The 17,969-nt window shown below is 45.4% G+C and overlaps 1 protein-coding gene across 5 annotated transcripts in view; it reads left to right on the forward strand.

Annotated features, from left to right (window-relative positions):
* Nucleotides 1-329: 329 nt before the first annotated feature.
* WDR59 (WD repeat domain 59) overlaps nt 330-17,969 on the forward strand; it is a 77,300-nt gene continuing 59,660 nt past the window's right edge. For all 5 annotated transcript variants that reach the window (XM_038754551.1, XM_038754552.1, XM_038754553.1 and 2 more), the window contains exon 1: nt 330-383. In XM_038754551.1, coding sequence (XP_038610479.1) covers nt 330-383 — 54 coding nt within the window. The remainder of the gene's footprint in view (nt 384-17,969) is intronic.

The raw sequence follows: 17,969 nt of genomic DNA on the forward strand, positions 1-17,969 counted from the left end.
TACAGTGCTCTGCACATAGTAAGCGCTCAATAAATACGATTGATGATGACGATGATGATTGATTGATTCAGGCCCTAGTAGCCTCCGGACTTCAACTCCCGACAGCCCCCACGGCAGGGGCGTGGCGAGGCCCCAAGTGCGCCTGCGTGACGGAGCTCAGGCCGCCGTCAGTGGGAGGAGCCAATAGCGTCGAAGGGGCGGGGCTCGAGGAGGGGGCGTGGCCTCCTCGACGGGAAGGCCAATGGCGTTCGGAGCTGGCGAGGAGGGGGCGGGGCCTGAGGGTCGCGTGCGTCCTGCGTGCGGAGGTCGGGGCCGCGGGCGCTGCGGCCATGGCGGCGCGTTGGAGCAGCGAGAATGTGGTGGTGGAGTTCCGGGATTCCCAGGTAACGCGCGCGCGGGGGGCCAACGGAACCGACTGAGCATGCGCCGCCCCCGCCCTCCCCTCCCCTCCCCCACCCCGCTCCTCACTGGAGGGGCGCGCGACGGCCTTGGCCAAGAGCTGAGGGGAGCAGGGGGTGGCCGTTGGATTGGGCTTCTAATAATCACAATCATCTAATAATAACGATAATGATGGCGTTTCTTAAGCGCTGACTCTGTGCAAAGCACTGTTCTAAGCGCTGGGGAGGTTACAAGGTGATCAGGTTGCCCCACGGGGGGGGCTCACACTCCCCATTTGACAGATGAGGGAACTGAGGCCCAGAGAAGTGAATAATAATAATAATAATAATGACATTTATTGAAAGCTGACTATGTGCAAAGCACTGTTCTAAGCGCTGGGGAGGTTACAAGGTGATCAGGTTGCCCCACTGGGGGGGCTCACACTCCCCATTTGGCAGATGAGGGAACTGAGGCCCAGAGAAGTGAAGAATAATAATAATAATAATGGTGGCATTTATTGAGCGCTTACTATGTGCAAAGCGCTGTTCTAATAATAATAATATTGGTATTTGTTAAGCGCTGACTATGTGCAAAGCACTGTTCTAAGCGCTGGGGAGGTTACAAGGTGATCAGGTGGCCCCACTGGGGGGGCTCACACTCCCCATTTGACAGATGAGGGAACTGAGGCCCAGAGAAGTGAATAATAATAATAATAATGATGGCATTTATTAAGCGCTGACTATGTGCAAAGCACTGTTCTAAGCACTGGGGAGGTTACAAGGTGATCCGGTGGCCCCACCGGGGGGGCTCACACTCCCCATTTGACAGGTGAGGAAACTGAGGCCCAGAGAAGTGAAGAATAATAATAATAATAATGGTGGCATTTATTGAGCGCTTACTATGTGCAAAGCGCTGTTCTAATAATAATAATATTGGTATTTGTTAAGCGCTGACTATGTGCAAAGTACTGTTCTAAGCGCTGGGGAGGTTACAAGGTGATCAGGTGGCCCCCCTGGGGGGGCTCACACTCCCCATTTGACAGATGAGGGAACTGAGGCCCAGAGAAGTGAATAATAATAATAATAATAATAATAATGATGGCATTTATTAAGCGCTGACTCTGTGCAAAGCACTGTTCTAAGTGCTGGGGAGGTTACAAGGTGATCAGGTGGCCCCACCGGGAGGGGCTCACACTCCCCATTTGACAGATGAGGGAACTGAGGCCCAGAGAAGTGAATAATAATAATAATAATAATGACATTTATTGAAAGCTGACTATGTGCAAAGCACTGTTCTAAGCGCTGGGGAGGTTACAAGGTGATCAGGTGGCCCCACGGGGGGGGGCTCACACTCCCCATTTGACAGGTGAGGAAACTGAGGCCCAGAGAAGTGAAGAATAATAATAATAATAATGGTGGCATTTATTGAGCGCTTACTATGTGCAAAGCGCTGTTCTAATAATAATAATATTGGTATTTGTTAAGCGCTGACTATGTGCAAAGCACTGTTCTAAGCGCTGGGAAGGTTACAAGGTGATCAGGTGGCCCCACTGGGGGGGCTCACACTCCCCATTTGACAGATGAGGGAACTGAGGCCCAGAGAAGTGAATAATAATAATAATAATGATGGCATTTATTAAGCGCTGACTATGTGCAAAGCACTGTTCTAAGCACTGGGGAGGTTACAAGGTGATCCGGTGGCCCCACCGGGGGGGCTCACACTCCCCATTTGACAGATGAGGGAACTGAGGCCCAGAGAAGTGAATAATAATAATAATAATAATAATAATAATGGTGGCGTTTATTGAGCGCTATGTGCAAAGCGCTGTTCTAATAATAATATTGGCATTTGTTAAGCGCTTACTATGTGCAAAGCACTGTTCTAAGCGCTGGGGAGGTTACAGGGTCATCAGGTGGCCCCACCGGAGGGGCTCACACTCCCCATCTGACAGATGAGGGAACTGAGGCCCAGAGAAGTGAATAATAATAATAATGATGGCATTTATTAAGCGCTTATTATGTGCAAAGCGCTGTTCTAAGCGCTGGGGAGGTTACAAGGTGATCAGGTGGCCCCACGGGGGGGGCTCACACTCCCCATTTGACAGACGAGGGAACAGAGGTCCAGAGAAGTGAATGATAATGATGACATTTATTAAGCACTTACTATGTGCAAAGCACTGTTCTAAGCGCTGGGGAAGTTACAAGGTGATCAGGTTGCCCCACGGGGGGGACTCACACTCTCACACTCCCCATTTGACAGATGAGGGAACTGAGGCCCAGAGAAGTGAAGAATAATAATAATGATGGCATTTATTAAGCGCTTATTATGTGCAAAGCACTGTTCTAAGCGCTGGGGAGGTTACAAGGTGATCAGGTTGCCCCACGGGGGCTGGGGCGGGGGGGGGCTCACACTGCCCATTTGACAGATGAGGGAACTGAGGCCCAGAGAAGTGAATAATAATAATGATGATGGCATTTATTAAGCACTTACTATGTGCAAAGCACTGTTCTAAGCGCTGAGGAGGTTACAGGGTGATCAGGTGGTCCCACGCGGGGCTCACAGTCTTAATCCCCATTTTACAGATGAGGTAACTGAGGCACAGAGAAGTGAAGTGACTGGCCCAAAGTCACACAGCTGGCAATTGGCGGACCCGGGATTCGAGCCCATGAACTCTGACTCCAAAGCCCGTGCTCTTTCCACTAAGCCACAGCTGACAATTGTATATATGTATATGTATACCTGTATATATGTACGTAATTATTAATTTATTTGTACATATTTATTCTATTTTGTTAATTTGTTTTGTTGTCCGTCTCCCCCTTCTAGACTGTGAGCCCGCTGTTGAGTAGGGGCCATCTCTATATGTTGCCAACTTGGACTTCCCAAGTGCTTAGTACAGTGCTCTGCACACAGTAAGCGCTCAATAAATACGATTGAATGAATAAATTAATTGGCAGAGCCGGGATTTGAACCCATGACCTCTGTCTCCAAAGCCCGGGCTCTTTCCACTGATCCACATAGTGATGGTATTTGTTAAGCGCCTACTATGTGCCAAGCACTGTTCTAACCACTGGGGTAGATACAAGGTAATCAGGTTCCCCCACGTTGGGGCTTCCAGTCCTCATCCCCATTTTACAGATGAGGGAACTGAGGCCCAGAGAAATGAAGTGACTTGCCCAAAGTCACACGGCTGACAAATAATAATAATAATGAGGGTGGTATTTATTAAGCGCTTCATTCATTCATTCAATCGTATTTATTCATTCATTCATTCAAGCGTATTTATTGAACGCTTACTGTGTGCAGAGCACTGTACTAAGCGCTTGGGAAGTACAAGTTGGCAACATATAGAGACGGTCCCTACCCAACAGCGGGCTCACAGTCTAGAAGGGAGAGACAGACAACAAAACAAAGCATATTAACAAAATAAAATAAATAGAATAAATATGTACAAATAAAATAAATAGAGTAATAAATAGGTACAAACATATATACATATATACAGGTGCTGTGGGGAGGGGAAGGAGGTAAGATGGGGAGGGGGAGAGGAAGGAGGGGGCTCAGTCTGGGATGGCCTCCTGATTTATTGAGCGCTTACTATGTGCAGAGCACTGTACTAAGCGCTTGGAAAGTGCTTACTATGTGCCAAGCACTGTTGTAAGTACTGGGGTTGTTACAAGGTAATCAGGTTGTCCCAATTGGGGCTCACAGTCTTAATCCCCATTTTACAGATGAGGTCACTGAGGCACACAGAAGTGAATTGACTTGCCCAAATGGGATTAGAACCCACGACCTCTAACTCCCAAACCTGGGTTCTTGTCACTAAGCCACGCTGCTTCTTAATAATAATAATAATAATAATAATAACAATAATAATGGTATTTAAGTGCTTACTGTGTGCAAAGCACTATAATATTAATAATCTAATAATAATTCTCGTATTTGTTAAGCACTTACTGGTACCAGACACTGTACTAAGCACTGGGTCTAATTGAGTGTTGGGAGGAGAGTCAGAGTCCCTAAATCTCCAGGGTGGCGGGCCGCAGATCTTTGTTTTTTTAACTTTACGGTGTCTTGGTATGGTGTTTCCTCTCTCTTTATGTGTCTGTCACCGTTCATTCATTCAGTTGTGCTTAGTGTGTGCAGAGCACTGTACTAAGTGCCTAAGAAATTGCAGTCTTAACTTCTCTGTTGCCTTAGTTACCTGGTCTGTAAAATGGGGATGAAGACTGTGAGCCCCACGTGGGACAAGCTGATTACCTTGTATCTACCTCAGCGCTTAGAAAAGTGCTTGGCACATAGAAAGCACTTAAATAGCATCATTGTTATTATTATTATTATTATTACAATGAAACAACAGAGGCAGTCCCTGCCCACAATGAACCCACAGTATACGCGGGGGTTGGGGGGGAGACATCACTACAAAAACAGATATGGATATAAATAAATAAAATGACAGATATGTATATACATAAGTGCTGTGGGCCTGGGAGGGGGGAAGAGCAAAGGGAGCAAGTTATTATTATTATTATTATTATTATTATTATTATTATTATTACAGTGAAACAACAGAGGCAGTCCCTGCCCACAACGAGCTCACAGTATACACGGGGGGTGGGGGTTGGGGGGGAGACATCAACACAAAAACAGACATCGATATAAATAAATAAAATGTCAGATATGTATATACATAAGTGCTGTGGGGCTGGGAGGGGGGAAGAGCAAAGGGAGCAAGTTATTATTATTATTATTATTATTACAATGAAACAACAGAGGCAGTCCCTGCCCACAACGAGCTCACAGTATACACGGGGGGCGGGGGTTGGGGGGGAGGCATCAACACAAAAGCAGACATCGATATAAATAAATAAAATGACAGATATGTATATACATAAGTGCTGTGGGGCTGGGAGGGGGGAAGAGCAAAGGGAGCAAGTCATTATTATTATTATTATTATTATTATTATTATTATTACAATGAAACAACAGAGGCAGTCCCTGCCCACAATGAGCTCACAGTATACACGGGGGGCGGGGGTTGGGGGAGAGACATCAACACAAAAACAGACATCGATATAAATAAATAAAATGACAGATATGTATATACATAAGTGCTGTGGGGCTGGGAGGGGGGAAGAGCAAAGGGAGCAAGTCAGGGCGACGCAAGAGGGAGTGGGAGTTGAAGAAAAGTGGGGTTAGTCCCCTCTTTCTCCCTACCTTTTAATGACATTTTGTATTGTTTCACCTCTCTTTGTGTATGTCAATCATCACCATCATCAATCGTATTTATTGAGCGCTTACTGTGTGCAGAGCACTGGACTAAGCGCTTGGGAAGTCCAAGTTGGCAACATATAGAGACAGTCCCTACCCAACAGTGGGCTCACAGTCTAAAAGGGGGAGACAGAGAACAAAACCAAACATACTAACAAAATAAAATAAATAGAATAAAAATCAATCCGTCAGGCATAGTTATTGAGCTATTACTGTGTGCAGAGCTCTGTAATAATAACTCTGGTAATTGTTAAGTGCTTACTATGTGCCAAGCGCTGGGGTAGATGCACGGTAATCAGGTTGTCCCACGTGGGGCTCACGGTCTTCATCCCCATTTTACAGATGAGGCAACAGGCACAGTGAAGTGATCTGCCCAAGGGCACACAGCACACAAGTGGTGGAGTCGGGATTAGAACCCATGACCTCTGACTCCCAAGCCCGGGCTCTTGCCACTAAGCCACGCTGCTCTCCCACTTGGGAGAGTACATATGTCATCGGTCTCCCCCTTTTATTTTTAGATTTGAATCCCTGAGGGTCAGGGATTGGCACGTGATTCTCCCCCTCTCCATCCCCCCCATCTTACCTCCTTCCCTTCCCCACTGCACCTGTATATATATATATGTATATGCACCTGTATATGTATATATATGTACATATTTGTTACTTTATTTATTTTACTTGTACATATCTATTCTATTTATTTTATTTTGTTAGTATGTTTGGTTTTGTTCTCTGTCTCCCCCTTTTAGACTGTGAGCCCACTGTTGGGTAGGGACTGTCTCTCTATGTTGCCAACTTGTACTTCCCAAGCGCTTAGTACAGTGCTCTGCATACAGTAAGCGCTGAATAAATACGATTGATGATGATGATGATGGTGATTCTCACCTGTGTATTATCTCCCAGCGATTCATTCATTTGGTCGTATTTATTGAGCGCTTACTGTAGTCAGTACTGTCTCCCCCTCTAGGCTGTGAGCTCGTTCTGGGCAGGAATGTGTCTGTTTTTCTATTGTACTCTCCCAAGCGCTTAGTACAGTGCTTTACACATAGTAAGCACTCAATAAATACCGTTGAATGAATGAAAGAGTGCAGAGCACTGTACTAAACTCTTGGGTGAGTACAATATAACAATAAACAGATACATTCCCTCCCCACAATGAGTCTACAGTTTAGAGCTTTGGAGTCAGAGGTCATGGATTCAAATGCTGGCTCCGCCAATTGTCAGCTGTGTGACCTTGGGCAAGTCACTTAACTTCTCTGTGCCTCAGTTACCTCATCTGTAAAATGGAGATTAAGACTGTGAGCCCCCATGGGACAACCTGATCACCTTGTAACCTCCCCGGCGCTTAGAACAGTGCTTTGCACATAGTAAGCGCTTAATAAATGCCGTCATTATTATTATTGTTATTAGAGGGGGAGACAGACATTAATATACATAAATTATTTACAGATACGTACATAAGTGCCGTGGGGCTGGGATGAGGGATGAAAAAAGGGAGCAAGTCAGGGTGATGCAGAAGGGAGTGGGAGAAGAGGAAAGGAGGGCGTAGTCAGGGAAGGCCTCTTGGAGGAGATGTGCCTTCAATAAGGCCTTGAAGAGGCCAACTTGTACTTCCCAAGCGCTTAGTACAGTGCTCTGCACACAGTAAGCGCTCAATAAATACGATTGAATGAATGAATGAGAGTGAGCATCTGTCAAGTATCAAGAGGGAGGGAGTTCCAGGACAGAGGGAGATTGGCATTAGAGGAGCAAAATGGGTGGGCTGGGTTTTAGTATGCGAGCAGCGACCTGTGGTAGGAGGGATCAAGGTGATTGACTGTTTTGAATCAATCAATCAATCGTATTTATTGAGCGCTTACTGTGTGCAGAGCACTGTACTAAGCACTTGGGAAGTACAAGTCGGCAACACATAGAGACAGTCTCTACCCAACAGCGGGTTTTGAAGACAATGGTGAGGAGTTTTAGTTTGATGCGGAGGTGGATGGGCAACCACTGGAGTTTCTTCAGGAGTGGGGAGGCCTGTCCCGAATGTTTTTTTTAGAAAAATGATTTGGGTGGCAGAGTGAAGTATGGACTGGAGTAGGGAGAGACGGGAGGCAGGGAGGTCAGCAAGGAGGCTGATAGAGTAATCAAGGCGGGATTAACGTGGTTGCAATTTGGATGGAGAGGAAAGGGCGAATTTTAGCAATGTTGTAAAAGCAGAACCAATAGGATTTAGTGATGAATGTGTGGCTTGAATGAGAGGGAGGAGGCAGTAGTAAGACCAAGGTTATGGCCTTGTGAGACGGGGAGGATGGTGGTGCTGTCTACAGTGATGGGAAAGTAAGGGACAGGAAAAGGTTTGGTGGGAAGATAAGGAGTCCAATGCTCTGTGCACTGTAAGTGCTGAACAAATATAATTACCACTACTTGGCTGGAGGTTTAATCACAATGGTTTGGGGCTCCAGAATAAAAATCAATTAATGGTATTTATTGCACACTGTACTAAGCAGCGTGGCTCAGTGGAAAGAGCCCGGGCTTGGGAATCAAAGATCATGGGTTGTGGGGTTTTTTTTATAGCATTTATTAAGAGCTTACTATGTTCAAAGCACTGTTCTAAGCGCTGGGTTCTAATCCCAGCTCCTCCACTTGTCAGCTGTGTGACTTTGGGCAAGTCACTTAACATTTCTAGGCCTCAGTTACCTCATCTGGAAAATGGGGATGAAGACTGTGAGCCCCACCTGGAACAGCCTGATCACCTTGTATCCCCCCCAGCGCTTAGAACAGTGCTTCACACATAGTAAGCGCTTAACAAATACCATCATTATTATTATTATTACTAAATGAGTGGGAGAGTCCAATATAGCCGATTTGGTTGGCAGGTTCCCTGCCCCATAGGAATTTATAATCTAATTACCGTTCAAGGGATATCATGACCCTTTTCCTTGTGCCCCACCATCTCATATTGTGGGGTGGGTGGGCCTTTTTTTAGTGGTATATAAAGTATATTTGTGTATATATATATATATATATATATACTTTAGTGGTGCTTACTATGTGCTAGGCACCAGGCACTAGCAAATTAGGGTAGACAGTTTTCCTGTCTCATGTAGGGTTCACAGCCTTAATCCCCATTTTACAGATGAGGTAACTGAGGCACAGAAGTGAAGCAACTTGCCCAAGGACACACAATAGACAAGTGGCGGAGCTAGGATTAGAACCCAGGCTCTTCGGCTACAAGATCACACTGCTTCCAGCCTCCTGTTCATCTTCTGAGCATGGGGCAAGGTCAGCTCCTCATAGGGAACTTCTGGAGGATTGTTCAGCCCAAAATCAATCAATCAATCGTATTTATTGAGCGCTTACTGTGTGCAGAGCACTGTACTAAGCGCTTGGGAAGTACAAGTTGGCAACATATAGAGACAGTCCCTACCCAACAGTGGGCTCACAGTCTAAAAGGGGGAGACAGAGAACAAAACCAAACATACTAACAAAATGAAATAAATAGAATAGATATGTACAAGTAAAATAAATGAATAAATAAAGAGTCCTAGGTGCTTCACTGTGGCCCTATTGTGTTCCTTTTTTAAAAAAAATGGTATTTAAGAGCTTACTGTGTGCCAGGTACTGTACTAAACACTGGGGTAGATACAAGGTAATCAAGTTGGACACAGGCCATGTCCCACATCGGGCTCACAGTCTTCATCCCCATTTTACAGATGAGGTAACTGAGGCCCAGAGAAGTTAAATGATTTGTCCAAGGTTCACACAACAGACAAGTGGCGGGGGCGGTTTCCTTCCGATTCCCAGGCCAGTGCTCTATCTACGAGGCCACGCTGCTTCTCATTTTCTTTATTTAGTCAATTTAGGGATAAAAACAATATTCCCCCTTGACCTCATGTTACTGTTTCCTCTGAGGACTATCCCAAAGCTGAACCTGTGCCTGAGAACTATTAATTTTCAAGATGCTAATCTGGGAATTTATGAATTCTCACCACAACCCAGGTAGTCTCACCCTGCTTCTCAGCCCCCAGGTAATCGAAGAGACATGCAGCGAAATCGCTGGCACGTAGAGTACAGGGCTCTTAAATAGGATCAGGAATAATTAAGTCCAAACAGCTGTTGTCATCCTAACCGAACTGTCAGTTTGCTGTCTTAACAGCACCTCTCGTGCAATTAGCACGGATTTCACATTCAAACATTTGTGGGGTGGCGATTCATGTTTTTGTTAACCATATTCTCTGAGGGGGGAAAAAAGGAACAGTCTCTACATGTTCTGCATATTACAGAAATATAGAATAAACCATCTTTCAAAGCCATTTGGACAAGAGGATTTTTCATCCGTAAAAATAATTTTGATGAGGTTTTTTGAAATTTTCAGGAAGAAGAGTTAGGAGCGAAGTAACTATTTTCATTGTCTTGGGGTCAGTCTGTGAATCAGCAGCCACTAGCTAATATCACTTTCCTGCTGGAAGAAGGCATCCCCAACCTTTGAGCACCACTGAGTATATCTAATAATGATAATAATTGTGGTATTTAAGTGCTTACTATGTGGCGAGCATTGTGCCTACCACCGGAGTAGATAAAATCAGACACAGCCCCTGTCCCACCTGGTGCTCATTAGTTTCAGAGGGAGGGAGAACAGATATTAATAACAATAATAATAATGATGATAATTATGGGTTTTGTTAAGCACTTACTAAGTGCCAGGCACTGTACTAAGCACTGGGGTAGATATAAGCAAATTGGGTTGCATCCTCCATTCAATCTCCACTTTACAGATAAGGGAAGTGAGACACATGAAAGTTAAGTGACTTATCCAAGGTCACACAGCAGGCAAGTGGCAAAACTGGGATTAGAACCCAGGTATCCTGACTCTCGGTCTTGTGCTTTTTCCATTGGCTCAGTAAAGAAAAATATATACTCGAGCTTGAAGTAACTCTCCGGTAACTCTATTGAATTATCAGAGGGTTAATGGAGGGGGCAGTGGAGAGAGATGCAAATTAGAGGGATTAGAATAGCAGTGTAGACCTGTACAGCGATTACATAGTTATGTAGCATTCACACACATGTTGGAGGTCATAGGTACCCATGCAGTGGGGTCTAGTGCCCCTGTGGGTTTAGTGCATTTGCTCTGCATTTGGATCTGTGCCCTTTGGGCATTTGCTATTTGCTTCACAGCACCTACCTGTATGTCTATAAAATTATTTACATTAATGCTTGTCTCCCCCCTCTCATCTCTAAGCTTATGGGCAGGGATAGTGTCTATCAACTCTGTTGAATTGCACTCTCTCAAACACTTAGTACAGTGCTCTGCACACAGTAAGCACTCAGTAATTACCACTGGTTGATTAAGTGTAAATATTTTTGTCTCCTTCATTAGAGTGTAAACTCCTTCTAGGCAAGAATTGTGTCTATCATCTGTTTTTCATGTTTAAACAGCGTAATGCACTGTGGCAACTGAGCACCCAATAAATATCTTTACTCCTCCTTCCTTCTCCTCCTCCTCTTCTGTTCCTCAAACTTACCCTTTCTTCCCCTCAAGCATCCTGGCTCTGGCTAAGCAGTTCTACTCAGCAATGGGCGAGATCCCAGATTTTCTGCCTCCTGGGGCCTCTTCCAAGACAAATTAAGCCCTGGTTCTACTGTAGTTGTGTTTGGGGAGGAAGGCACAGAGTGGATAGTATAGCAGGGGTTGGAGGAGAAGGAAGTGGTTAGGCAGTGAAATTTCCAGTGGAAGGTTGGAGGAAAGTCAATCAATCAATCAGTCGTATTTATTGAGCACTTACTGTGTGCAGAGCACTGTACTAAGCGCTTGGGAAGTACAAGTTGGCAGCATATATAGTCCCTACCCAACAGTGGGCTCACAGTCTAGAAGAAAACAGGTGTACCTCCAGTTATAACCACTTAGCAATATGTGCACCCCAAGGATAAACCCCGACTATTTTCTGATTTACTTCAGCATGCTATGCCCCACCTTGACATTAGATTCAGTCCATCGTCATCCTTTTGCCAACTCCACCCCCCCCGACACCTCCCATTCCGAGGAAATTTCCTGCCTCCCTCTGTAATAATAATAATAATAATAATAATAATAATGCTGACGGTTTTTGTTAAGTGCTTACTATGTGCAGAGCACTGTTCTAAGCTCTGGGGGATACAGGGTGATCAGGTTGTCCCACGTGGGGCTCACAGTCTTCACCCCCATTTTACAGATGAGGGAACTGAGGCCCAGAGAAGTTAAGTGACTTGCCCAAAGTCACACAGCTGACAATTGGTGGAGCTGGGATTTGAACCCACGACCTCTGACCCCAAAGCCAATGCTCTTTCCACTGAGCCATGGTGCTTCTCCTCTGTAGACCCCAAGTCTGACTCCTACCGTTGTCTCCCAAGTTACACCCCCACCCTCCCTGCTCGAGTATGTATTTTCTCTATTTTAACTGAAAGCCTGTTGTAGCATGTGCTGTTGCCATTGCCAGACCTCTCTCCCTCACCCTTCCTGGCTGGTAACTCTGCCTCCCAGCCTTGGACAAAGCTACAGGGATAGACAGGGCCCGAGACCAGGGCTGGGATGGAGGGCCCCCTCCTCCACTGCCCCTCTCCGCCACTCACCCCCCATCAATCCCTGTCCCAGTTCCCGCAGCTCTGGTCAGGAATAAGGACCAGGCCGACAAGTTGTAATGGGGAAGGGAGGGATGGGGATCGGGATTGTATTTGCTGATTTACGCAGGTTGGACATAGTCCATGTCCCACATGGGCTCACGGTCTTAATCCCCATTTTACAAATGAGATAACTGAGACGCAGAGATGTGAAGCGACTTGCCCAGGGTCACGCGGCGGACAAGTAGTGGAGTCAGGATTAGAACCCAGGTCCTTCTGACTTCCAGTCCCGGGCTGTATCCATTAGACCGCACTGTTTCTCAAGTGGGCAAGTGGGAGGGGAGGAAGAGTCAGAGAGGGAATTGCAGCATCACTTCCCGGCCAGCACATCGGGACTGAATCCTCCCTGATTGAACGTAAATCTATGGGCAAGCTTACCCCAGGATACGGCCACGTCGTCGAGGCTCAAAGCCTGATTGTACTGTGGGACGTGCCTGTCTTGTAGTCGAGGTTTGACTAATAATGATGGAATTTGATAAGCGCTTACTATGCGCCACGCACTGTTCTAAGCACTGGCGTTATCAGGTTGTCCCACGTGGGGCTCACAGTTTTCATCCCCATTTTACAGAGGAAGGAACTGAGGCACAGAGAAATTAAGTGACTTGCCCCAAATCACACAGCTGACAAGTGGCGGAGCTGGGATTAGAACCCATGACCTCTGACTCCGAAGTCCGTGCTCTTTCCACTTAGCCATGCTGCTATTTGAAATGGGATTAATCTGTGGAATCTCAAGTTCTACAGCACCTCGATTTTACATCGCATTGAGGCCAACCAAGGAAGCACAGGCTTGAAAAGAAGACTAGCAGGAGCAGAATATTTAAATAGCCTCCTTAGATCTTCCCTTTCAGTAATGGCTATTCCTTGGGCTTTGATCCTTTACACACAGTTCCTTGTTTGATTAAGAGAAGGTCGGTGGCTATCTCCCTCCAGCTATTTTCCATCCCCTTTCTGGAACTGAAAAGGAAAGCTCTGAGCAATAGGAACCATGCTGCCTGAGTGCTTGAATCTGTCAGGCGATTTCTCTCCCCCTTCAAAGCCTTTTTGAAGCCACATCTCCTCCAAGAGGCCTTCCCTGATTAAGCCCCCTCCTCTTCTCCCACTCCCTTCCGCGTGACCGTGATTTTGTTCTCTCCCCTCCCAGCCCCACAGCACTTATGTAGATATCTGTATTTTTTTATATTAATGTCTGTCAGCTCATTGTGGACAGGGAATATGTCTGCTTATTGTTGTATCGTGCTCTCCCAAGGGCTTAGTACAGTACTCTGCACACAGTAAACGCTCAATAAGATTGAATGAATGAATAGTAATGATGATCTACAAGGCTCATCACTGTTGTAATGCCTCCAGACAGATAGGGATCTAGGAATGTTTTCATCTTGAGGGAAGAAGACATTGTGGTAAATCCTTCAGTAGACAGTGGAAAGTAATGTTGCAAAATTGTTCTGTTCCTGCTCTTCCCCGCTTTTCTAAAAGTGTCTTTTGGGAAGCCTCAAGAACATCTGATGGAAATGACTCATGACATGAAAACACCTTTCAGTTTGCTTTTTTGGGAAGCCCCAGATGAAGCGATAGTTTGAAGGCAAAAAAGCTTGGCAAATCAAAACCTTTCTAAGCCTGCCCCACTGACGGGATATGTTTCCCGTGATTTCAGTCATTAGGAAAACGCCCCGGAGGTTCCCATTTTATAAGAGAGACGTTCATTGTGAAATAACTCAGCTCTGCGGAATTTGTGAAGGGAATCAGATAACCTAAAACACAATGGGTTCGGTACCTATGGGTAGTCTAAAAATAGCTCTCCTAGCAATGTCAGTCCCTAATTTAAAGAGATTAGATCAAGTCAGTTGAAATGGTCCGATCCTTTTATATCCATGGCTTTCAATTCTTGGTTTCATTCTAAGGAATCTGATAAGACAAGGATTACAGTCAAACTGATAGACAAACTGATGTTGAAAGAACTGTCCCAGCTCCGATTTGCATTGACCGAATGTTTCTAGTATGAAAAATAGAGAGTATAAGTAGGGTCAGTACTCTTATTTCTTAGAGCAGTTTATTCCCAGGCTAAGTATTCCCCCTTCTAGACTGTGAGCCCGTTGTTGGGTAGGGACCGTCTCTATATGTGCTGACTTGTACTTCCCAAGCGCTCAGTGCAGTGCTCTGCACAGAGCAAGCGCTCAATAAATACAATTGAATGAATGAATGATAAGTAGGAACAATAATAATAATAGTATGAAGCACTTACTATGACCACAGATCCCTGGGCTACGTGGAGCTCGCCCTCCAAGTAGGAAGAGCAGGCACTGAATCCCCATTTTACAAATGAGAAAACTGAGGCACAGAGAAGTTAAGTGACTTGCCCAAGGTCACACAGCAGACAAGTGGCAGAGTGGGATTAGAACCCAGATCCTCTGATTTACAGGTCTGTGCTCTTTCCACTAGGCCCCACAGTGAAGTTGGGATTGCAGAAAGGTTGATTGCTATTTGCCGTCTTTGTCGCCAGTGACCTTCTGCCCGCTAAGCCCTATGGCCTCCACTCCATCATCATCAATCGTATTTATTGAGCGCTTACTCCATCCTAATCTTCCTCCACCTCTCAACAGCCTCTGACACTGTGGAGGACCACCCCCTACTCCTGGAAACATTATGCAGTCTTGGCTTCACTGAGACTGTCTTCTGGTTTCCTTCCTATCTCCCTGACTGTTCCTTGTCAGTCTCCTCCTCTGCCTCCCACCCTCCAACTGTGGGAGTAATCAATCAATCAATCGTATTTATTGAGCACTTACTGTGTGCAGAGCACTGTACTAAGTGCTTAAGTAAGACTGTCCAACCTGATTAACTTGTATCGACCCAGTGCTTAGCACAGTATCTGGCACATAGTAAGTGCTTAACAAATACTATTGCTTGATTGATTGATTGACTGGCCACAATTCTCTTTTTATAGAACCTCCTTCCTTTCCTTTCATAATGCAAGGCGGTAATCCTTTATTGTTCTGTTGTATGAATTCCTCTCCTAGTTAAGCTAGCTGAAAGAAGTACCTGTGTTGGCCTCACATTAATCTTATAACAAAAGCCATCTCAGAAATGATTATCATTGTGTTGATAGAAATCAGCAAGCATTTTATATAGTAACTTTTTGAAAACTTTGAATACTTCAAACCCAGGGTCTATCAAGATGGCCTGGGTACTGCATTTAGAGCTACAGAAGCTTTCTGCATTCATTCATTCATTCACTCAATCGTATTGAGTGCTTACTGTGTGCAAAGCACTGTACTGAGCTCTTGGGAGAATACCAGTTAATGTATTAAGATGATGGAAAGAGGAATAATAGTGATAATTGTGATATTTGTTACGTGTTTGCCATGTCCCAAGCCCTGGGATCAGTACACTTAAAAGCAGATAAGATCTAATCCCTTTTCCACACATGAGGCACATAATCTCTATTTTTTTTTTTACAGAAGAAGTTGAGGCACAGAGACTTTAAGTGATTTGACAAAAATCATACAGGCAGGTGGCGGAGCTAGGATTAGAATCCGGACTCTGCCCTTTCTACTAGGCCTACTAGGCCTACTAGGCATGTAGCTCAGTTGAAAAATTAATTTGGTAAAGCCCATATAGAATAGCTTTCAGCCATTTTGCATCTTGACTAGGAGCTGTATAATGTAGTCATCTGGCTCTGAATGTAGCTCTGAGTCCCTAGTTTATCATTTCTTACTTAGGCTATTAGATTGATTAATCCGAGTGGCTAACAATCAAACATCGTTGCCAGCAGAAAGCCTTTTAGCGGACTAAATCATGGGCATTGAAGGTGCATATCATTCATGAAGAATGGGTTTTTCTTATGTTTTGTTTTTGCTTTAAGGTATTTGTTAAGCGCTTATTGTGTGCCAGGCACTGTACTAAGCACTCGGGTAGGTACAAGCTAATTAGGTTGGATATGGTCCATGTGCCACTTGGGGCTCACAGTCTTAATCTCCATTTTACAGAGGAGGGAACTGAAGCACAGAGAGTAATAATGATGGCATTTATCAAGCGCTTACTATGTGCAAAACACTGTTCTAAGCCCTGGGGAGGTTACAAGGTGATCAGGTTGTCCCATGAGGGGCTCACAGTCTTCATCCCCATTTTACAGATGAGGGAACTGAAGCACAGAGAAGTGAAGTGACTTGCCTGTGTTCACACACAGACAAGTGGCAGAGCCAGGATTAGGACCCAGATCCTTCTGATGTCCAGTCCCATGCTCTAACCACTAGGCAATGATGCTTCTCACCGTTTAACAGATGAGGAAACTTCTTGGTCCCCGGTTTCCTTCAGCACTGCACCTGTTAGCCAGAGCTAGGACCGCAGATTGGGGAAGGGCTGAGACCACAACCGCACTTCCTAGTCACCACTGGCTCCGTAAAGAAGAAAAGGAGCTTTCCCCTTTCCTGCATGACCTGGGGATTCCTGGGCTCTGAATCTCCTTCCTAACCTCTGGTTGCCCTCATTTTTCACTCCAGGATCCATCACAAATGGATCGTGCTTGCAGTGCCCGTGCAGCCCTAAGGACTCAGCCGGGACCTTTCTACTTTTTCTGAAATGCTGTCTGAGCTCAGCTTGCTTTGGACAGGGCTAAACCTGAAAGCCAGGATAAAGATGCCAGGCTAAAGAGTCCGGGCTAAGGATCAGGGAAGCAGCATGGCCTAGTGGACAGAGCATGGGCTTGAGAGTCAGAAGGACCTGGCTTCGAATTCTGTGACTTTGGGCAAGTCACTTCACTTCTCTGGGCCTCAGTTACCTCATCGTAAAATGGGGATTAAGACTTTGAGCCCCATGTGGGACGGGGACTGTGGCACGTAGTATGCGTTAATAAATACCATAACTATAATAATTATTATGATGAATAATGGGGTCAGTTCCTGCCACTGAAACACCTAGGGGTAGGGGGGTGCCGGGGTAGGTACAAGATAATGAAGTTGGACACACAGGGCTCACAGTCTTTGTCCCCATTTTACAGATGAGGTAACTGAGCCTCAGAGAAGTGAAGTGAATGACTTGCCCAAAGTCACACAGCAGGCCAGGTCCTTACTGGGTGGTTCCAAGAGGGCCGGGTCACAAAAACTTCCAGGATGTTGGGCACTAATCTGACAGACAAGTGGCAGAGCCGGGATTAGAACCCATGACCTTCCGATTCCCGGGCCTGTAGTCTATTTGCCAAGCCACGCTGCTTCTCTCAAAGGGCACAAGAAGACCCAAATTACAAGCTGTCGACTAAGACTTCTAGACCTGTAATTTCAGTGACCAAAAGCCGCCTCAGCCTCAGGGTTAAAATTAAACTTATGTATCACAGTCTACTTGTTTGGGAAGGTCACTTCATGAGGCGATGTTTCTTACCAGTACCTGGAAACTAGTAAAATGGGATGGCAATTCAGGCTAGAGTGTCAGCTGATCTTTTTTCCCACATTTCCTCTAAGAGGTCATCTCTGATTAATTTTTCATATTTCTACCCTACTTCTCCTCTTCTGTCCACTCTAGTTACTTCACTACTCTGTGCTTCAGATATCTCATCTGTAAAATGGGGATTTAGGCTGTGAGCCCCATGTGGGACAGGACCTGTGTTTGACCTAATTTGCTTGTGTCCTCCCCAGTGCTTAATACAGTGCTTGGCACATAGTAAGCACTGAACAAATACCATCATTCTTCTTATT

Source organism: Tachyglossus aculeatus, chromosome 11, assembly GCF_015852505.1.
Source record: "Tachyglossus aculeatus isolate mTacAcu1 chromosome 11, mTacAcu1.pri, whole genome shotgun sequence".
Classification (NCBI taxonomy): domain Eukaryota; kingdom Metazoa; phylum Chordata; class Mammalia; order Monotremata; family Tachyglossidae; genus Tachyglossus; species Tachyglossus aculeatus.